This window comes from Sphaeramia orbicularis, chromosome 3 (genome assembly GCF_902148855.1).
Source record: "Sphaeramia orbicularis chromosome 3, fSphaOr1.1, whole genome shotgun sequence".
Lineage (NCBI taxonomy): Eukaryota > Metazoa > Chordata > Actinopteri > Kurtiformes > Apogonidae > Sphaeramia > Sphaeramia orbicularis.
The window spans coordinates 57,913,832-57,937,645 of record NC_043959.1 but is presented as its reverse complement, the minus strand read 5'-3'; the positions used below and the strand labels follow the sequence as shown (position 1 = coordinate 57,937,645).

Below are 23,814 nucleotides of genomic sequence, written 5' to 3'. Positions count from 1 at the left end.
TCTCACAGACAGTGGCGGCACCAGGATTTTAAAAGTGGGGGGGGGCAACTGGAGGGCAAAGAAAATGTTGGGGGGGGCGGACAAAAAAAATTTGCGCATAGTGCGAAATTAACGTTTTGCGCTTTAGTGGCTGCAATATATATATATATATATATATATATATATATATATATATATATATATATATGTATGTATATATGTATGTATATATATAATGTATAGCCTATCCATTACACATTATATAGAGGGCAATTTTAGGTAAAATCAGGTAATAATGTATTCCAGGTATTTGTTAAAAACTACAGCATGAACAACTCAGACTTTCTGTTCTGATTATTTAATAGGTACAATCTACTTTCACATATTTCTCTAAACACATCAGAAAAACATGCAGCAAACAAACAGCAATGCCAATGTATGCAAGTTAATAAATGTTGAAAACAAAATAAAACTAATAGCCTAACCAGCTAATCAATCAAACAAAACGTATGTATACAATGGCTTCCACTACATGCACATGTATATAATCACTGACAACATCTGTAGGCTTAGGTACATTAACTTGTATTATAAGTGGATCAAAATGTGTTATGTACGCTTTCATGGACGGATTTTTCATATTTCTTCGTTGCCCAAATTTTCCCAAAGATTTTCCCAAATTCGGGTGGGGGAGCAAAGTTGTAACTGGGGGGGCATTTGACCCCCCATGCACCCCCTTGGTGCTGCCACTGCTCACAGACTGATTGTACACACTGTAGCTTGATCTGGTGCGAGTATTATTATTTAGTGATATTTAGTCTCTCTCTGTCTCTATCGCTCTCTCTTTTCTCCTCCTTTACTTTCTCGCTTTAACCCCAACTGGTCAAGGCAGACGTCCATCCTTCAGGAGTCTGGGTCTGCTCCAGGTTTCTGCTGTTAAAGGGAAGTTTTTCCTTCCACTGTCACCAGTCATAAGTGTTTGCTCCTGGAGGATTCTGTTGGGTTTCTGTAAATTGGCTTAAAATTTGATTTGCTCTTTCACTCCTTTATGTGAAGCACTTTGTAACATGTTGTTTTAAAAAGTGCTATATAAATAAAGCTTTACTTACTTACTTACTTACTTACTTACTTACTTACTATATGTAATTTTTTATTTTTTACGCTATTTTATAACGTCATCCTGTGCTTTATTATTCAAGTTCAATCTCATAAACATGTGTACCTGCATTCCAGCCATGCCACAGTGTAAAGGAGGCAGGATTACGACAGTGACACTCCTCTCCTCGACTTCCACCTCCTGTTCACTGCAGGAAGTAATTGAACTTGAACAAACATACGCACACACGCACACACAATCCAAACTAATCACAAAGGCGTTGAGTCAGGAGTGTTGTGCTGCAGTTCACACCCATTCCAGCCTCTAGAGCGCAACACACAACGCTCAGGTCTGTTTAATAAAGCTCCTGTGGAGGTCTCACAGCCAGCAGTTGTTACTGTCACTCATTATCATCACACACACACACACACATACACACACACACACACACACACACACACACACACACTAGCAAGTTGGAGCTTGTGCAAACACCCACACATGACCCCAGTATGCACACACACTCATCCACTTTGAGACGCACACACACATACAAGCCCACATGAGCCAAGGAGCATGGGCAGCAGGGTCACCCTAGCGCCATGCTTCATAAAGGGCGCCGTTACAATAGGTTTTCTGTTACTCTGACTGCTGGGATACAATAGGACTGAATGTACTGGCCTGGTGCTTCTCCGTTTCTCTCCATTTTTCACTTGATGACGAGAAGGACAGACTCAGGCGGGACAGCATGTTATCAGAGGACGCCCCTGAAGGTGAGTGGGCTCATTGCAGGGTTAATGTCTCCTTTTACAAACGTGTGCTGCTGTTTTGAGAAGCTTTGATTCAGCTATGACTACAGAGAGCAATTCATAGAGGGATGAATTTTGATCATGTCTGGGAATGCATAAAAGATGTTTCCTCTGTAAGCTTCTTGTCAGATGTTTTTTTACTGAGTGTAAAAATTCTGGTGCAACTATAACTATTTATTACACATTCAGCATCTAACTCATGCAAATCAGAGTCTCCCTACGACATGAAACCACCTGAAATGAGACTCCGACGTTACAAAAAGTGGTGATTGGTTGCATCATACTGTGATATCGCTTCAGATATTCAGAGAGGAGAGGAGAGGAGAGGAGAGGAGAGGAGAGGGGAGGAAGAGGAGAGGAGAGGAGAGGAGAGGAGAGGAGAGGAGAGGAGAGGAGAGGAGAGGAGAGGAGAGGAGAGGAGAGGAGAGGAGAGGAGAGGAGAGGAGAGGAGAGGAGAGGAGAGGAGAGGAGAGGAGAGGAGAGGAGAGGAGAGGAGAGGAGAGGAGGGATCACAGGTAGACTGACAGACGGTAAATGACAGGAATGACGGGTATAAATGAAAGAGTCCAGACTTTACACTTCAAGAAAGCTACCAGGGTGAGGTGGATTAAAACACAGAGCGCTGAGGAGAGGGTGTTATTTAAGACAGGAAAAAAAAATAAAGGAGAAAAAGTAAGGGGTGAGAGGGATTACTCTGGGGGAGTGGAGGGGGGTTTGCTTTGGGGTGACAGATGGGACTTACTCAGAAGCAGAGGGGTGTGGTGCTGAATTGTGAGATTCCTCTGCGTTGGGACAAGCAGTGATATTTGCACTGCAGCTGTCAATGGTTCAACACCTACGCAGCTCCACCCTCCTCCCCCTCAGAACACACACAGACATTTTTCATAACTTGTGATAGGCCTACATACTTGTTTTTTTTTTTTTTTTTTTTTTTTGCTGTGAGTTAATCGTCAATCTGAAAAGTTCCAATGAGACAATGACTCATATCGGGTCACCTTCTTTGTTAAATATTAACTTATTGTCTTTTATGGTGTCTGGCTCACAGCGGTGCATATACATGTTATTTACTCATGGTGTGGGCCCGTCTGTTATGATTCTCCTGTCCTTTAAGTTGGAATGAAATACTTGAACCTTTTCTGATGAAATGATTGTGTCAGTGTGGTTTATTTTGGTAGATGAAGTGTAATGGGACTCAGTATGTAGTCATTGCACTTAGTCAAAGGTGATTATGATGTGTATAAATAGGAATAAAAAGAAGGATGCGTCTTAAACCAAAATGATTCTAACTTTACTGGAAACAGAATATTTTACAATGAAGGCTTCATGGAAGTTTTATTAAATCAGTATTATTATGGATGAAGACACCCCAGTACCAAAAAGGCTGGGACACTGCATCAAAAATGTAAATATAAACAGAGTGCAATGTTTTGCAAATCCCTTCAACCCATATTTTATTCACTCAGAGAAAACATAGGTTATGTGTATGTAGTAAGCGTTTTAGCTGGAAAAAATGCACCACTTCTTTATAGCCTTTTGTCACCCCTGTCCTAACTTTTCATATATGTATTACCACTATCACTAGCTAAAAATGATCTTTAAAAAAATTAGAGAAAAAAATGGACTGCTGTAAGAAATAGTATTCAACGTAATGCAAACAGCCAGAAACAAGCCTGAGGCAATCTGATAGAAAAATCTTACTGGTTCCAACTACACACATACTTCATCTGGGAATTTTTCCCTCTAAATTGCTTTTTTTCCCTCAAATTTGTGCATTTTTTCAGCTGAAACTTTTGATATGTTTTCTATGCCTTACTGTGATTAAAATATGGATTTATGAGATTTAAAAAACACTTCACGCAACATCCAAACTTTTTGGACTTTAGGGTGTGAAATAATACTTATCAGGGCACCACTAAACAATAATACATGAGGTTAAGTTTGTGTTACTTCCTTTAAAACCAGACTACAGTATTTATTATAATTTCTAATACATTTAACGCATAAAGACCCAAACAGCCACCCACAATAAAAAAACAACTACTGATCTAAAATGTTTAAAGCTCATCAATCCACCAATCCTATCAAAACATGTAAATAATCAGCGTAAAATATAGTTTGTCATCTTTTCATGGTCATCAGATATGACCCATTTGGACGATCAGAGGCTCCATAGTTACCGTGGAAACACCATCATTTTCTACAGCATTGATTCACCAGTAAAACCCATGGAGTTGGAGCAATAACAATGGATGGACACACTTGGTTTATGTTTAGTTAATGATAGATCTTGCTGAAAAAGTCACTTTTTCTTCAGTTTTGTCTGGTTTTGATGTAACAACCCTCGACTTGAATCTGAGCTTTTATGAACAGCTACATGATTAGTAAATTAAATACAGGAAAATACTTGATGTTCACTGAAAAAACACAAAATACAGAAGATAACATTAGAATACATGATGATAAAATTCTTTAAAAAAAAAGTTGAATATCCTCCTGAGACCCAAGAAAGTAAAGGTTTTGGCTTTTTACCTCTGCCAGAAGGTATTGTGATCACTTTGTGTGCGTGTTTGTTTGTTTGTTTGTTTGTTTGTTTGTTTGTTTGTTTGTTTGTTTGTTTGTTTGTTAGCAAGATAACTCAAAAAGTTATGGACAGATTTTCATGAAATGTTTAGGAAATGTTGATACTGGCACAAGGAAGAAATCATTACATTTTGGTGGTGATGGGGGGGAGCAGATCTCTCTTGGCGGAGGTCTGCACTCTTTGAGTGCTTTTCTTGCTTATATTAACCCCTTCATGCATACTGGTCACTCCAGTGGACAGCTATTCTACAGCTGTTCTCTTGTATATTCATGGATTTTGTTGTTCTTTTTTTTTTTTTTTTTTTTTTTTCACACATATCTTTATTAAAGTTTTAAGACACTACATATCTTTTCTGACATGAATTGGTAACATTATGTAGATCTCTCCTGAGCATAAACCCCCAGAATTACAACCCCTCCCCATAGTTTCCACACAGTATATCAGTAATTACATGTTTCTGTGCATCAAAAATTAAACGTGTGGTGTCCAGCTGAGTGGACATTATTGCAACTTCATGAAAAATAGGTTCATAAGAATTTTTTTTTTTTGTCATTATTATTTTTTTTATGTATTTTTTTTTTTTTTTAATTTTTAAAAAATATTTTAATTTTAATTTTTTTTTCCAGAAAAAAAATTTCAATCACATTGTTTTTTTCATGCCTAAAGAGGACTAAAAACACAGGGGGGAAAATGTGATTAAGGTTCTCATAATTCGTGCATGAAAGGGTTAATATGCCTTGTTTGGAAACAGCATAATACAGCAGTTTTGTCAGATACGTTTTTTTTGTTTGTTTGTTTGTTGTTGTTTTTTTAGGAACATCTTTTGTTATTTGTTTGTTTATTTATTTATTCATTTACTTGTTTACTTATTTATTTATTTAGTAAAACTGTTGAAACTCTTGTCCCCTACAGAGGACAAAAAATGCATTGCTGGGTCTCAGAAGGATATAGAAAGAAAAAAAAATGGAAGTGCCACAAAAGTAGCACTGGGACTTCATGGGTTAAAACGGTATTTTTGTTGTAACCTACCTAATTCCATGTATAATGTTGTTTTGTTTTTTTTTTTTTAGTTTTATATTCCAGTATAAGTAACGCTTTTAAACAGATTTGATGATTACATAATTATGACCAGTACAGTCATGTTAGACTAACTTCCTTTAATAGATGCGTTAAAATAACATTAATAATCCATCCGGTCAGTTCTGAACATGACCAAAAGATATGAACTTCCAGACAAATGTGATTCATTTTCAGAGTGTTAAAGCAGGTCAGCGTGTGAATGGGAGCTTTATGTGTAGTTGCTCACCTGGACGGAAGTGAACATAAAAGGCAGCGCAGGTAAGGCAGTCCTCCTCCCCCTCCTCCTCCTCCTCCTCCTCCTCCTCCTCCTCCTCTTCCTCCTCCTCCTTCACTCACATGCAGGTAGAGGGTCGGCGGCTCGGTCCTGTGCTCTACAGTAGTTAAAGGACACATGAGGCTGGACATGTTTGACTGCTGTAAATATGAGAGAACCTGAGCTGTTGTTCCTGTGTCTGATCTGTTCCAGTAACCTCACGGACTAATGGGGCTTCTACTGCTGAGCCTGCTGCTCCGCTACTGGATCAACGCCGTGGAGGGTAAGCAGGCTTTTGTTCCGCAAAAAAATAAAAAATAAATAAATAAAATAAATAAATAAAGCAAGACGTTTAATACGTGCGACGCAAACACACTGTGACAGAATTATAGATGCTGCGTTTGTGATTTGACCCATATATTTATTTTTTTACACAATGCATGCAAGTAGAATACCTTTCAACCTCCCTTTTAGATAGTTTAAACTATATTATAATAAATGTATGGATCCTAAATGAAACTTAAGCTTACATAGAGTTTTTTAAGTAGCAGAAAATTGTCTTCTTTGCAGATATTGTTGAAAATGTCATGAACAGGTTGACATGTTTGTGTGTTTGCAGGATCATGTTCAGCTGGCAGCTCTGTGACTTGTGATGACTGTCTACAGCTCAGTCCTGCCTGTGCCTGGTGCACACAGGAGGTAAGTCTGCACATGTGACCCCAAAGCACCTAATACCTTCAGAAATACAAGTGGATTAATAAAAAGCTGAAATTAAAAAAAAAAAAAAAACAGCTGTATACACAAATACGAGACCTAGTTATGGTTGTAAAACTGATATTTTACAGCAGGGGTGTCAAACTCATTTTAGTTCAAGGGCCACATTCAACCCAATTTGATCTCCAGTGGGCCGGACTAATAAAACAATAGCATAATAGCCTATAAATAATGACAACTCCAAATTATTTAGTGCAAATAATAACATTAAATGATGAAACTACTTCTATCCACAACAAAAAAGATGTGAATAACTGGGGAAAAAAATGAAATTTCGGAGGAAAAATAAGTACAATTTTGTCAATATTGTGCCTCAACTTATGATTTATACATGTGCGTTATGGATCAGATCTACCATGGCACAAAACAGGCAGAATATTTTTAAAATTGCACTTATTTTTCTTTAGACATTTCAGGTTGTTCATATTTGTTCAGGTTATTGACATTTTATTATTAAAGGATTTAATGAATTTAATGTTCTTTGCAATAAATCAAAGAGAAAACACTGGTGTTGCCATTATTCAGAAGCGTAATATCATAGGATTTTTCTCACATTAAACCAAGAAGAAAATTTAAAGTCATTATTTCTAGGTTAATATGCTGTTATTTTTGAGTTTGATGCCCTTGACTGTTAATATCTTCAGGCTAATTTTTGCATTTTGCACTTTGTAAATTCATCTCGCGGGCCAGATTGGATCCTTTGGCAGGCCAGATTTAACCCCCGGGCCATATCTTTGACACCTGTGTTTTACAGCATGCAATAAACAGTCAGTTTCCAGTCTGTAAACAGCTTTTGTTTTATGCCCATCTTAGAATTTCACAGACTGGTTTTCAGTCAGTGAGAGATGTGACACACTGGATGCCTTATTAGAAAAAGGATGTGCACGAAACCTGGTGGAATTCCCTGTTTCCAGTGGGCAAATCCTACAGGATCACCCACTGGGGAAGAAGACAAGCAACAATAACAGCACTCAGATCTCCCCGCAAAAAATGACCCTCAAATTACGGCCAGGTACGCAAACTGCACCATCTAGATTATATGATCCTTCAGCTCCGTGACATGGATCTGTATTTTCAGACAGAAGTAAGGTGTTGCTGTTTTTGTGCAGGCAGCCCTGTGACCTTCCAGGTGAAGATTCAACACACAGAGGACTATCCTGTGGACATCTACTACCTGATGGACCTGTCAGCATCCATGTTTGATGATCTGGAGATGATCAAGGACCTGGGCTCCACTCTGTCCAATAAAATGGCCAGCCTCACTAGTAAATTCCGCATGGGCTTTGGCTCTTTTGTGGAGAAACCTGTCCTGCCTTTCATAAAAATCACAGAGGATGAGCTGGCCAATCCGTGCAGGTATACACTGACTCTCACAAAACACGGATTTCATCTTTGTTTTAAGCAGAATCTTAGTCAAATAAGTCACTTCTCATCTCCTCACTTTGAATTTCTGGTGTATTGCAGCGGGGTTGGTTCGACGTGTCAGCCAGCGTTTGGCTATAAACATGTCTTGTCTTTGACGAGCAGCACTGACAAGTTCAACGAGATAATTGCACAACAGCGTGTTTCTGCAAATGTGGATGTGCCCGAATGTGGATTTGATGCTGTCATGCAGGCGGCCGTTTGTGGGGTATGATTCTGTTTTACACCTGAAGAAATATGTGTTTAGATATTCATTTGTAATAAGCCTCTCTGTGAAGTTTCGTGTCAGTTGGGGATGATGTATAAGAAACAGATAACACTGGGTTACAAAAAACATGTTTTTTGCAAGTTGTCTAGGTTTTTTCAACTGAATTAGGACCATTTTGCACCGCTAAATCCAAAAATGACATCTGTTTTTCTCAATCAGGTCAGGTTTTTTTGCTAATTTGATTTTGAAAAATTTGATCTTCTCACAAAATTGATTACATTTTTGCGACTTTAACAGTTGATTTTTTTATATAGTTCTCACCCAAAATAGGTTTTAAGAGAAAAAAAATCATTTTCTAACAGGATTCCTGTTAGGTACAATGGTGTATTCACTGCAGATGTAGCAGAATACGTCAGGCTTATTTTTGCAAGATCTTCTAGTCGAAGCCATTTCATTCACCTGTAATATTAAAAAAAAACATTAATCATAAATTGGCAAAAGTAAAATCTTCAGAACTCGTTTATTGCAAGAAATATGAAAGAATTTTGTATCATATGATGTGAAAATGCCCATAAATGTAAGCAAAAATTTGTAGCATAGTTCAGAAAGTTGACCTGATTGAGCAAAATGAATGTGATTTTTGGATTCAGCACCAAAATGATCCTAAATCAGCTCAAAAAACTTAAACAATAAATTTGTTGTTGACCAGTGTAATGAGTGACTTCATGTGTCTGTGAACAGGAGAAGATCGGCTGGAGGAACGATTCGATGCGTTTACTGGTGTTTGTCAGTGATGCTGACTCACACTTTGGGATGGACAGTAAGATGGCCGGCATTGTGATTCCTAATGATGGACAGTGTCATCTGAACATCAACAATGAATATTCAATGTCCACAGTGCAGGTAAACGAACTGAGGAAGCAAAACCCACTTCTCATTTTCATAAGCGCAGTTCATATTATATTCACTGCTGACATTTCACCATTGTTTAGGAATATCCCACTCTTGGTCAGCTGATTGATAAGATTGTGGACAACAATATCTTACTGATATTTGCTGTGACAAAAGAGCAGAAAAACAACTATAAGGTATGTACGTACTTCGAAATATATCTAATCTAAATCTAGAATTGCTTAGAGAAAAAGTGATTAGATCAGATATATCGATCTAATCAATTTATATCCAGAAGAAAACATGCACACTAGAAAACTCCAATGTAGATGTTTGCATGTGGATTGTGTTTATAAATGTTAGCATATTTATTCGATGAGCTGCGTTCTTATCAAACCTGTCACAACTAGCCCTCTGTTCACCTCTTGTCTTGTCTGGGACCTTCTTTGCTTTCAGAAACAGGCCCTGTCAGTAACAGTGTAACATGTATAACAGTGACCTTGTTGTTAATCTGCTTTTTTTTTTTTTTTTCCCTCATAGAACTATGCAAATCTCATACCTGGCGCCACAGTTGGAGTCCTGGAGAAAGATTCGCGGAACATCCTGGAACTGATAGTAACAGCGTACAAAGTAAATCTTTGTGATCTCAATGTGCTGCTAGAATGTAGATAGCAAGACATAATACGACATAAAAATCTGCTGATATAACAGTAGTAAATCTTTGTTTTTTATTTAACCAGAATAATGTAATTGGATTAAAAAAAAACAAAAAAAAAACCAGATCCATGAATGTAAAGCATGCATGATTTCACCCTCTGCGCATTTTCTCGTCACACCCAATTTGACTCAAACTTGTCATCTCATTTCTCCTTATTTCTTGCTTTCATTCTTCCTCCTATTACATTTTTCCTCTGCCACCGGTGTTTTGCATCAGCATGTTTGACAGCAAGTCTCTGCCTGTCCCGGCTGTTTGATCTCCTCACCCCCTCTAACTCTGACTCGCTCTTTCTTCCCTACTCTCTCGCTATATTTCTCTCTCTATCTTGCTCTTTCACTCTTCTTCTTTGTCTGAACCCCCTCCCTCCCTCCCTCCCTCCCCCCCTCCCTCCCTCCCCCTTTGTGCCTGGTGGCGAGTCCACAGTCCTCTAATTACTTCATCAGTCACGTTTAGTATCTGCCACGTTGAAGATGAGAGTCCCTGTTAACACACCCATAGGATGGCAATAAACAATTAATTAGTATTTATACTGCAGTTGTTATGATTTTTAAAATTTAATGTATATATGTTTAGTTTCACCACTTTAACCCTTTCATGTATACTGGTCACTACAGTGGACACTTATTCAGCTGTTCTCTTGTATATTCATGGATTTTGTTGTTTTGGTTTTTTTTTTACACATATCTTTATTAAAGTTTTAAGACATTACATATCGTTTCTGACATGAATTGGTAACATTGTGTAGATCTGCCCTGAGTGTAATAGTTATAGTTTTCACGCAATTATCAGTAAATACATGTTTCTTCGCTTCAAAAATTAAATGCATGGTGTCCAGCTGAGTGGACATTTTTGCAACTTCAGGAAAAATAGGTTCCTAAGAATTTTTTTTATTATTATTACTATTTTTTTTAAATGTATTTTATTTTTTTTACTTCTTAAAAATTTATTTATTTTTCATAAGAAAATTTTCAACCGCATTGCTTTTTTCATGCCTAAAGAGGAATAAAAACACTCAGGAAAAAAATCTTGATTAACGTTCTCATAATTCGTGCATGAAAGGGTTAAGTACCCCACAACATATTTACCAAATAACAAATCTCCCAAATCACCTTGCCTTTTCATTCTTCACCTTAATCCCTCTTCAATAGGGTGTATCCCATAAAGGTTTGTCTCCCTTAGCAACACAGAGGATACAGTACAATTGTAGGCCTAGAGGAAACACACCAATAACCCTCTTTAAACACCCAGACAGTCCGTCACAGAGTTCATTAGTCAGTCAAACACATAGTCTTTACTTTAGCTGAGGTTAGCTGTCACTCTTTCCGCAGGTGCTGCACACCTGGGATGATGAGTCACAAAAAAGAGAGGATGAGATAGAACGTTTTGACCCATCTCAGCATGTTAGAGATCAGCACAGTGAAAGTCTAAGCCTGCTTAAACCCACTGAGGTCCCACCTCATGAGCATAAAAGAGGTTTTTTTTGGATCAGTATCAGGTCTGTGCCACAAAATGTGTGTGTACTGTTTTCCAGGAGTTGCGTTCGGAGATTGAACTAGAGGTGGTTGGAGACACAGAGGAGCTGCAGATGTCCTTCACAGCCATTTGCCCCAATGGGACTGTGCTTTCTGACATGAAACGCTGCTCCAACATCAAACCTGGAGACACAGTCAGTGGATTATACTTTAGATTGTTTTGTCTTTCGCTCTCTGTAACACTATTTATTTACACTTCAGATTTACATGTAAGGAAAGATTGATTGATTGATTGATTGATTGATGTATTTATTTCAAACATGAATGTCAAACAGAAGAAAATAAATAAACAAACACTTAAACATAAGACATATATTACATATTCGAAAAGAAGTGAGAAGTACAACTTATAAACTCCCACCCCTTCTCCTTATATAATTAATAACAATAATAACCTTCCTCGTCTAATTATATCTATACACTATGCCATAATATGACTGATACTTCCTATTAAATAATTTGGTTTCTGGCTTTATATTATTATGAACACATATAATATGATTTACATAAACACATAATACAATAACACATATATGTAACTGCATATTCATATACACATATACACCTACATATATACACATACACACCTATACATACATTTACACACACTTACCACATACTTGTACATCTTTAGAACACCCAGAGATCCCCAAGCCATCGCTCATCCCTGTACCTCTGAAAAATTGTGTCTTTGTACCTCTTTTTAAATTCTTTCATGCTTGGGCATTGCTTTAACTCTATATTTAATCTGTTCCAGATTATGGTAAAATTTGGTAAAATAATATTTGCATACATTAAAAAACAAAATGGGGTGGTGCAGTGAATAGCCCTCATGCCTCACAGCAAGAAGGTCCTGGGTTTGATTCCAACACCAGTCGATAGGGGTGGGACCTTTCTGTGTGGAGTTTGCATGGGTTCTGTCTGGGTACTCTGGCTTTCTCCCACCATCCAAAGACATGCACTGATGGGTTAATCCAGTTGTTGTCAACAGTTTTTGGCTCATGACCCCATTTTAACATCACAAATTTCTGGTGACCCCAGAACGGAGACATTTTTTTGCTAAAATTAATTTGTTTTTGATCATGTAATAGTTTGCTATACTATGTTGCAAATAAACGTTAATTTTAGAGGACATTTAGTCTATATAATGTATATTATTATGGATGGAGGCAGTAAATCCAGGTGTAGATTACTGCACAAAATGAGAATTTTATTTTCCTTGGTCAGGATATGTCCAGTCAGTCCAGCTTGGATTTACAAGGCTGTCAATTAATACTGAACAAACAAGAACTCAAAGTATGAATTATGAAAGAGCTGCAGCATCTGAAACTGACCACAATGAACATTTGACAGATAAACAGAACCACAGTGCTGCAGTTTCAGCTTCACAGTTTGTCATGTCTTTTATGGATTGTGATCACATATTTTTTATTAGCACATTTTTCTTAATTTTTATCAATTACTAGAAATTTCAGGTGACCCCATTTGAATTCCAGGCGACCCCACGTGGGGTCCCGACCCCAAGGTTGAAAAACATTGGGTTAATCGGTTAATCTAAATTGCCCATAGGTGTGAATGTGAGAGTGATTGTTTGTCTCTATTTGTCAGCCCTGTGATGAACTGGTGACATGTCCAGGGTGTACCCCACCTTCGCCCATAAATAGCTGCGACCCCCGTGACCTTAGAGAGGATAAAGCAGGTTCAGAAAATGAATGAATGAATACAAAAAAAGTTATGAGCAGAAGCAGATGAAAAGACCCAAAAACATACAATACTTAGATGTTTATATGTTTCTTTCTAACCATAGCACTCATTTCAGATCCTCAACTTACCTACAACTTGGCAAAGCAAAACACAGCCTAACAAAGCATTTAGTTCTGCACTTCAGCTTAATCAAATGAGGATCTTCACGGTACATGATAAAAGCTTTTCAGACAACTAGACCTTATGCTGCTTTCCGCAACAAAACAGAAGGTGACAGGTAACAAATGAGTTCCTCTGATCTTAGTCTGCACTGAGTCAGTCGGTTTCTTCATAGCTATGGCTGAATAAGATTTTGTGATTTTATGAGTTTGGGCCTTTGAATCTCTCATAGCCTCTCGAGCTTTGAAAGAATATCAGTTATTCCTGTGTCATGTGAAGATATCGCCACAAAGACTTTTCTATTTAACTTCAATTTCTATCTATAAATCACCCAAAATACAGCACAGTTTATCCAAAAGTACTTTACAAAACAAAGAGGAACAAATGAAATTAAACAGATAATATATTATACATCCTAAAAAATGAGAGAGAGGCTGCTGTTGGAGAGGGTTTGTTCACTACAGGAGTTATGATGTTCAAACTAAGAAATATAAAAAATATATATATTAAAAAAATTGAAGAAAATATTTTTTAAAAATCTAATTCAAATAAATAAGTAGAATAGAATAGAATAGAATAGAATAGAATAGAATAGAATAGAATAGAATAGCCTTTATTGTCATTGCACAAAAGTTACAATGAAATTGTTGTGGGGCTACTACTCTGCACCACATGATAATAATAAAAAAAGACACAAGACAACATTAGTATATATGTATAAATAAATAAATAAATAACAGTATGATTAAAAACAGTAGAGACTAAAAAATTAAAAAATACAGTGTGCAAAGTTAAGTGTAGTGTGCAGGATTGTACAGGTGTCGCAGTAAGTAAGTAAATAAATAAATAAATTTGCTCTAAAATATAGTTAATTAATCCATGTCTTTTCAGTTTCATTGCAAAACAAACTAGAAAAACACTCGGAGAACACAGACCACTGCCAAGGCAGATCAGCTGCCCCCCCCAATCACCACCAAAATTTAATAATCATTTATTCCTTGTGCCAGCATCAACATTTCCTGAAAATTTCATCAAAATCCATCCATAAGTTTTTGAGTTATCTTGCTAACAGGTAAACAAACAAACAAACCCTGATGAAAACATAACCTTCTTGGTGGTGATAATGAACAAAATGCTTCAGAAAAAACAAAAGCTACACTTTTAGACAGTTTTGTCCAGGTGACTCAGAGGGTTTCTAACATACCATCAGTATTAACTTTAAACAGATTATTCTTGTCGTTTCTTCTGCTTTTATTGAACCAAGCCTGTGAATAATGACAGTATCTCCATCTTCTCGCTCCTCAGGTTGTGTTCAATGTATCTGTGGAGCTCCCAGGATGCCTGTCGGGTGTTCGGCGTTTCTCCTTTAAACCGTTGGGCTTACAGGACAGTCTGGACGTGGAACTGGAGTCTCTGTGCTCCTGTGACTGTAGGCAGTCGACCAAAGCGAACAGCAGCCTCTGCACTGAGGGTCAGGGGGCTTTCCAGTGTGGCGTGTGTGTGTGTCAGCCGGGTTTCTTGGGAGCTCAATGTGAATGCAATGAGGACAGCGCTTTGTTGAGTAACTGCTTCGCCAGTGATGAGGCAGAGATATGCAGCGGTCAGGGCCAGTGTTACTGCGGACAGTGTGTGTGTCATACATCCAGCTTTGGCCTCATTTACGGACCTTACTGCCAATGTGACAATTACTCTTGTGTTCGCTTCCGTGGGGAGCTCTGTGGAGGTAATTAACCACATTTTAACGTTGCATATTCAAGTGTTTATGTGGCGTGACTGATGCGTCAGTGGTTTTCTGAATACATTTGCAGGCCACGGTGTGTGTGACTGCGGGGAGTGTCACTGTCACAGCGGCTGGACCGGGGAATATTGTAACTGTAGCGCCAGCACAGAGGCGTGTATGGCAGAAGACGGCACTCTGTGTAGCGGACGAGGGAAGTGCGAGTGTGGCCAGTGTGTCTGCTCTGTACCCGGAGCATCTGGGGACAAGTGTGAGAAGTGTCCAACGTGTGGAGACGCCTGTAGCTCTGCAAGGTGAGAACACTCTCATGCCATTATCTCAAAAGAGGTTAATAAGGGTGTAATGTAGATGTTTTTGTCGACTTTACTTCGTTCCTTTACCTGAAAGATATAAGATGTTGTCTCTTTATGCCACATGATCTGTCTGTTCTTTTAAGTACAAGCGTATCATGTTCTCGTCCCCTTGTTCACATGTGTCTGCACCTTCCAAGTGACATCAAAAGACAACTAATGTCCCCAACACAGCACTAAGAGATTTCCTTTCTCCAATATAAAGCAGCTGTCAGGACGAGTGCCATTCGAAACCACTGTTATGTGGTAGACGGTGGCACAGAGTGAGAGAAGCCTTGGGAAAACTCTGATAAGTGTCTAAGACTCTGATTCGTCTGTACTCGCTGTATCAGAGATCGGAACTTCATTAAACCTCCCCAGAGGAGCCGTTCTATCTCCAGGGTAAAACTAACCTTTACGTTCTTTCTGCTTATTTTAACACCAGGTCCTGTGTAGAGTGCCATCTGCAAGAATGGGACGATGCTGAGTTGTGTGTTCAAAGGTGTGACGCCCCTAAAATTTCTATCAACAAATCAGCAGGTAAATAACTCTCACATTTTAGCATCCCCAGCACTAGTTAACCCTGTCATGCATACTGGTCACTCCAGTGGACAGCTATTCTCCAGCTGTTCTCTTGTGTATTCATGGATTTTGTTGTTCTTTTTGTTGGTTTTTTTTTTTTTTTTGTTTTACACATATCTTTATTAAAGTTTTAAGACACCACATATCTTTTCTGGCATGAATTGGTAACATTATGTAGATCTCTCCTGAGCATAAACCCCCAGAATCACAAGCCCTCCCCATAATTTTCACACAATTTATCAGTAAATACATGTTTCCGTGCATCAAAAATTAAACGTGTGGTGTCCAGCTGAGTGGACATTTTTGCAACTTCATGAAAAATAGGTTCATAAAAAATGTTTTTCATTATTATTTTTTTTTAATGTATTTTTAATTTTTTTTTCAGTATTTTTATTTTATTTATTTATTTTTTAAATTTATTTTTCAGAAGAAAATTTTCAATCGCATTGTTTTTTTCATGCCTAGAGAGGAATAAAAACACTCAGGAAAAAAATTTTGATTACGGTTCTCATAATTCGTGCATGAAAGGGTTAATTATTATTCTGAGAGGTATCAAATTTGTTATTGATTTTGTCATGCTTTATAGATCACAGTTTTTGTGTTGACAAGGAAGGAAAATGAAATATCAGTATCAGAATCAGCTTTATTGGCCAAGTATGTGAACACATCCAAGGAATTTGGCTTTGGCTTTTCTTTGCTCACGATGTGTAATTTTAATATGAACGCGATCACAATTAAACATAGACCGAATATAAACAAGCATTCGACTAGAGACAAGGACAACAATGGGTTGAGATTTACAGTGGATTTATATTGTAATATGTACAGAATGCAAATTGGAGGTTTTATATAGTGAGTGGATGTGTACAGGGATCTGGTCTATTAAAAATATATGTTTATGGTTGATTCTGCTTAATTGGAAGGTCTCCCATCCCCCTTCACATGTCCGGTGGGTACGTCAGGTGCTTTACAATCTTAAGGTTGAAAAGTTGAGATTTTCTCTTAGAGGCTCAGTTAAATCATTTCATACCACTTGGGATCCATTTTTACGGTATTTCAATTCTTTAAATTTTCTGCAGAATATAGATTAAACATCACTGAGAAAGAGAGGAAGGGAGGGAATGAGAAATTATGTGTAGTGTTTTCCTTTCTTCTCTTATTTCTGTGTACTATACTACCTTTTTACTTTTACGATTTGAGTTCCTTTATCATTATTTATGGTTTCTGGTTTTGATTTTCTTTTATATTTTTCCTTATTTTTAAAAATTTATTTATTGATCGATTGATTTTTTTTTTTTTTGGCCTGTGGGTTGGGTGGGTGAGGTGGGATGGGTGTTGACGGTCAGATATGTCATTCTTGATTGTGCATTGACTGTTACGAATTGATATGTCTGTCGTGTTCATTGAAAATGTTCAATAAATATAGTTGGGGAAAAAAAAAACAAAAACAAAACACACACACATATATATATATATATATATATATATATATATATATATATATATATATATATATATATATATATATATATGTTTATGTATGTATTATTGTAGTGCATATTAGTCTGAGTTGTCTGCAGAGTGCAAATCTAAGTTTGTGAGTGGGTGAATTGGAGTCAGGGGGATATCATATAGAGCTTAATCACCAAAATGTACTTACTGAGTTTTTATTAATGGGTTGCAATCATTTAGAAACTGTATTATTAGCACAGAGAAAATATTAACAAAGGGTAACTGAATATAAGAAGAAAAAAAACCTGTATTGATTAAAAACTGATGGAGCTATCATTTACAAATAATGAACTCTTGGTAAGATGTGAGATATTAAAAAGTTCATCCTCAGGCACAGGACTGGGTGAATAGATATTTTCCAATAATTTAACACTAACTATGGAATGATCTGCCTCTCCATATCAGACAGGCCTCTTCTCTGTCTGTTTTTAAAGCCCTTCTTAAAACTCATTTTTTCTCCTTGGCTTTTGAAATCATGTGAGATGTCTGAAGGTATTATCTTCATTCTATATTTTTTATTTGGTAGTGGTTTGTTGTTCTTATTTATCTATTCTATTTATTTGTTTATTTTATTTATATTGTTGTTTTTAATTGTATAGCTTTTAATCTATTCTTGTATTTTATTCTTTTTATTTGGGTTTTATTTATTCTTCTGTATAGCACTTTTTTTTGGTTTGTTTTTGTACAGTTTCTATGTCTTTAAATCTATTCTGTATTTTATACTTCTATTTTGGTTTTAATTTTTCTTCTGTACAGCACTTTGGTCCACTGCAGTTGTTTTAAAGTGCTTTACAAATAAAGTTGGATTAGATTGGATTGGATTGGACTATGTATCTAAGTATGGACAGAGCACTTTTAACAATTATTACTGGGGAATTTATACATTAAATTCACATAAATTAGATTTTTTAGTTTTATACAAAAAGGAGAATAACCACATATAGCAGTATATGGATCCAGTAGTTCCAACTAAAACATAATAGACAAGTTAAAAAACACCAGTGATTTTGCATAATTTTACTTGACATGACATGATAACCAATAATAACCATATTAACATAATCAATAATACATGACCATACAACGTACTGGTGTGTATCTTTTACAGAGGGTGATATTATTAGATTCCTGCTGGTACAGCTACAGCACTTATTGCTTGTTGTGATAACACACAGCAGCTGAAGGATAAAATGCACATTGACAAGCAAACATGTATGTCAGAGCGTCTTAAGGGAAATACCAGAATTTTTACAACACTATCAACTCCATACCCGTGTGTAATAAGATACAATGACAAAACAAGTTATTATTATCAAGTCTGTGCAAGTGTACTTTCTCGTCCGGCTGGAATATAAATCTGTTGATGCCTGGAGGGTAAACGGTCATGTACAGTGACTAAACATGTGATACATTTCCTGAATCTTATTTAAGAGCCTAAAACACAGGTGTCAAATATACGGTCAAACCAGCCAGTGAGATGAATGTTTGAAAAATTAGACTGAAGATATTAACAGTCAGGTTTGTTAAAATCTTTTTAGTTCATATTCCACATACAGACCAATATGATCTAAAGTGGGTCAGACTAGTAAAATACTATCATAATAACCTGTAAATAATGACGACTCCAAATTTGTCTGTTTTGTTTTAATGTAAAAAGTATAAAAATGCTGACATTTACAAACTATCCTTTCACACAAAATATGAATAACCTGAACAAATATGAACAACCTGAAATGTCTTAAGAGAAGTAAGTGCTTTTTTATTTTTTATTCTGCCTGCTACTAAATGTTTTATGTCTTTGTAAATCCATTGTAATCTGTTAGATGTAATGCACGTGTGTCAACTGGGGCATAATATTGTTAAAATTACACTTATTTTTCTTTAGAAATTTCAGGTTGTTCTTATTTTTAAGGAACCTTTGTAGATGTAAACACTTTCATAGTGTAATTTTATTTTTTTAACTGTTATGTTACTGGTCTGGCCTACTTTTCAAAGATTCAAATTGTTTATTGTCATGTGTACTGTAAAGAAACAGGTTTCCCTGTACAACGAAAATCTTACTTTGCCATCCACACTGAATGCCACAAGAATTTAAGAGAAGTATAAAAGTATAGGTATAAAATTCGAAATGTAATAATTTAACTAGGAAATTACAACAATCAAAACAAAGTGGCATTTAAAAAAGGCATGCAAAAGAAAAAGACTAAAAAAACACAAAAAATATAAACTACTGTTACTATGAGAAAAATATATATTTACATAAATGTGCAACATATGGGTAATTGTGCAAACTCTCAAAGGTAAATGAAAAAACATCATGTGCAAAGCTGTCTGAGCAGTGAGATCTGAGGCCATGTCCACACGAAACCACATCTTTTCCGATCTGATCTTTTTCTTTTCTGTTTTCAAAAAAGTGCTCCGTAAACACTGACTCATTTCAGGAAATATCTGCGTCCACATGAAACCACTGAAAACCACTGAAATTGATGTAGTGCAAATGCAAGGCCTGTATGTGGTGTTGTAATGCTCTCGCTAAAAACGGAGAAGACGTGGAGCATGCGCATACAGCTTACTTGGGTCTACTGGGGCTGGTCCCTACTGGTTGCCCCTCTCCATGGTAGATCCAAGAGCATGTAGTGAATATTGTTCCTATGGTTGTTTGTTGCTCATTGTAATGAAAGAGTAGCGGAAGATTTTGATTCAATATTTCCAATAAGCTCAATAGCTGTTATAGCACCAGCACTTGTTGTTGTTGTTGTGAAGTGACGTCTCGCTTCCGGGGTGAAAGGTTAGAGAGGAGAGGCTATGACATTATTGTTTTGGAAAAGTTGTAGTTTGGTCGTCCAGACGAAGTCACAAAACCGGCGTTTTCAAATTTATGCACTTTGGGATCCGGTTTTAAAAAAGTTCACTGCAAAAATCAAAATCTTACCAAGTGTATTTTTCTCATTTCAAGTCAAAATATCTCATCACACTTAAAATACGACATAATAACTTAAAGAGTAACTTTTCAGGAGATATAAGAACTTATTTTTGGACAATAGATCTTAAAAATCTTATTTCAAGAAAAGAACAAATATTAATAGATATGTGTCTTTTACATGCCAAAAGATCCATTGCAATGTTTTGGAAAAAGACCAGCGGGCCAAGTATTGTGTACTGGGTGAAGCAAATGTTGACAACTTTTCCTTTGGAGAGACTGACGTACATACAAAAAGGTAGGCAGGATATGTTTGAAAAAATATGGGAACCTTTTAAGATATTTGTTAAAAATGTTGATTTAGCAAATGACAATGAGGAGGAATAAATATTCAGTTGTGTAAACCTTACAACAGGGTTAATGAGTTCAAATACCTGTAATTGTAACAGGGCATTAAATTATGTACAAATGTTTATGACTGAGAAGTTTGTGATGTGTATTGTTTATTTGTATTTTTTTTTTTTTTTTTTTGTGTATGTGTGTGTTTACTTGTAACACTTGTAATGTTGCAGGTGCCTTTGTTTGTAAGGTATAGGTCTACATGTGTTTATATCTACAAGTTTATGTGTGTATATAAAAAAAAAAAGTGTTAATAAATATATTGAGAAAAAAAAAAAAAGAAAGACGGGTGGAGTTCAAGATGATTTATCTGTTAATTAATGTAGATCAGCTCCATCTACGTGACATGTAAATGCCTGTCGTGGCCGGAGTCGGTTTTCTCAGCTCAGTGTTTTCGGTAGCGGTATCAACATAAGGCCATGCTAAGTTTCCCCATGGGTCAAAGATTTGAAGGAATGCTGACCTGCATGGACTCGGGTATCTCTCTGAAGCCTGTAACCCCCTCCCCTCTCTAACACAACACCATCCATGTTCATTGAGCCAGGACTGGACAATAGGGAACATATTATTTACCTTGTCGTACAGGAAGAGCTTTTGTGGTGCATGTGAATAGCCAAAAGACCTCAACTTTCTTTATAGAGGAGATTATTTAAACCTGCTATACTTGTGCAAGCTGAGAGGTATATCTGATTATCACAGAGGATTTTCAGGCTTCAGATGTAAAATACAATGGTGTGGCCTACACACACACATACACACACCAGATTGCAGTCTTTGATATGGAAATCATACTGACAGCGCAACAGAGGAGAGTATATCCTTTTACATTCTCAGCACAATGTCGAGAGGGAAGATGATATATGATGGATTCATGCCTTTATCCTTTCATTATAGATATGTATGTTCACATTTCCTTTCAGATTATGACAAGAGCCTTTCTATGCAATGCACGCTGATGACAGAGAATGAGTGCCGGATCTCATTTAATGTGGTAGGAAGTGAGGCGGGGACCACTGCTTACAACCTCCAGATGTACGGTAAGCTGTGGAACAACTTAGATAAGAAAAAAACTTATGATGAAGACTTACGATGTAGGATCTGTGTTTCTCATCCTCTCTGTCCTCTCATAGGCTGCCCCGAGCCTCCCAATATCCCCATGATTATCCTAGGGGTGTCCCTCTCTGTGGTGTGCATTGGCCTGATCCTGCTGGCCGTGTGGAAGGTGCTGGTGTCAGTCCACGACCGTAAAGAGGTGGCCAAGTTTGAGGCTGAGAGGGCAAAGGCAAAATGGCAGTCGGTAAGACCAGGGGCTGATTTCTCCACATGAAACTTTCTGAAATATCTTAATGTTTTCAGTCATGATATTATAAATGTTCTATGTAACTCCTCTAAACTTGTTCTATGTGTTTCTGTCTGCAGGGGACCAACCCTCTGTTCAGGAGTTCAACATCTACATTCAAAAATGTAACTTATAAAAACACACAGAGAGAAAAGATTATAACTATGGATCACTACTGATGGCAACATGGAGGCAATGCAAACCACCATCTGAGTGCACTTAAATGTGTGTGTGTGTGTGTGTGTGTGTGTGTGTGTGTGTGTGTGTGTGTGTGTGTGTGTGTGTGTGTGTGTGTGTGTGTGTGTGTGAGAGAGAGAGAGAGAGAGAGAGAGAGACAGTAAATTGACAAAAATGTGTTTATTGTATGATTCTATGTCGGGTTCAGAGATGAAATAACACAGTAGTCGACACTGTGAAAAGACAGACACTACATGACGAATTTGCTGCTGTTGAAGTGCACTGTGTGCTTAAACCTGTGGTACATTTGCACTGTTGAACACTGCACGTTCCTGTTGCATGATTCTGCGAATTTTTACAAGACATTGATGCTACTGTAACATGCAACAGGGAAAGGAGGAGTCACTACAAGTGGTCTACTACTGAACAAAACCTTGTTATTTTGTTTTATTCTAATGAATGTAAATATATAAAATGATTATGATTTTTTTAAGTGTCGTGTTTGTTGTTTTATTATGAAGCAAGGCTGTGCCTTGGATTTTAATAACTGACTTATTTTTAGTAGGGTGGCACATAAATAAAGTTATATATTGACCTTTTGTGTAACTATGCTTTTAGTAATTGTATTTAATGAAGTATTAGGAGTTGAACTGTAACTAAAAATGACTTTCATTGTTGATGAATCTGTTGATTAATTTCAATGAAGGGTCAGAATATCCTCCTCAGACCCAGGAAATGTCAGCAAAAGTACCAGCTTTTTTTGTTTTTAATTAAATAAGTGCCTACATTGGAAACATCATGGTGCAACAGTTTTTTCAGATGCAGTTTTTAAAAATGTTATGGAATGTCCTTTGTGATGGACAGTTTTCTTTTTTTTTTTTTTTTTTTTTTTTTGTATAAAGTTGTGAAACTCTTGTCCACAAATGTGGACAGAAAACCCATAGCTGGGTCTGAGGAGGTTAAAGTGAAAAACAGTCTGCCAGAGCCTAAGATGTCATCCTCAAATGGGTTGTGGACCTCTTGTTTGGTCCAGAATCAAAGATATTCAGTTTACTCTCATAGATGAGGAAAGAATCCAGAAAACAAACACAGTCAGAGCCTGGAATCAGAAAATGTAGATGTTTTGTTGTCTCCTTAAAACAACAAAAAACACTGAATTGATCATCAGTCATCTACACTGTAGTCAGTTCTAACCAGTGGGTGACCCTCTAATACAGAGATTGATTTGATCAATATACTAGTTAATGAAACTACATTTTGCTTTCATTACAACAGTGAAAGCTGTAATACTTTCATTTATATTGTAGATGTAGTGGTAACGTTCCTAAATTAAGTTGTGGGTAACACTGGGTTACAAAAAAATGTTTTTTGCCAGTTGTCTAGGTTTTTTCTACTGAATTAGGACCATTTTGCACCGCTAAATCCAAAAATGACATCTGTTTTTCTCAATCAGGCCAGGTTTTATTGCTAATTTGATTTTGAAAAATTAGATCTTCTCACAATCTGCGCCCAAACTTTATCTTGGTCACCAAGTTTAATACCAAAATAAGATTGGTAAGCACACTTTATGAAACTTGTGACTTGATTCCTGTTAGGTACAATGGTGTATTCA

The 23,814-nt window shown here is 36.8% G+C and overlaps 1 protein-coding gene across 2 annotated transcripts; it reads left to right on the top strand.

Moving 5' to 3' along the window:
- The first annotated feature begins 1,628 nt into the window (after positions 1-1,628).
- Positions 1,629-22,797, top strand: itgb6 (integrin, beta 6). 2 transcript variants are annotated; one of them, XM_030130963.1, is made up of 16 exons: positions 1,629-1,848; positions 6,012-6,081; positions 6,418-6,497; positions 7,386-7,584; positions 7,682-7,928; positions 8,037-8,202; positions 8,944-9,105; positions 9,195-9,290; positions 9,634-9,723; positions 11,343-11,477; positions 14,512-14,929; positions 15,015-15,237; positions 15,719-15,813; positions 21,607-21,723; positions 21,817-21,983; positions 22,106-22,797. In XM_030130963.1, the coding sequence occupies exons 2-16, from the start codon at positions 6,027-6,029 to the stop codon at positions 22,202-22,204; spliced, it is 2,349 nt and encodes a 782-aa protein (XP_029986823.1). In that variant the 5' UTR covers positions 1,629-1,848; positions 6,012-6,026; the 3' UTR covers positions 22,205-22,797. The 2 variants fall into 2 exon arrangements, with proteins under 2 accessions (XP_029986823.1, XP_029986822.1); XM_030130962.1 differs by lacking the exon at positions 1,629-1,848 and having other exon boundaries at positions 5,873-6,081.
- Positions 22,798-23,814: the final 1,017 nt, after the last annotated feature.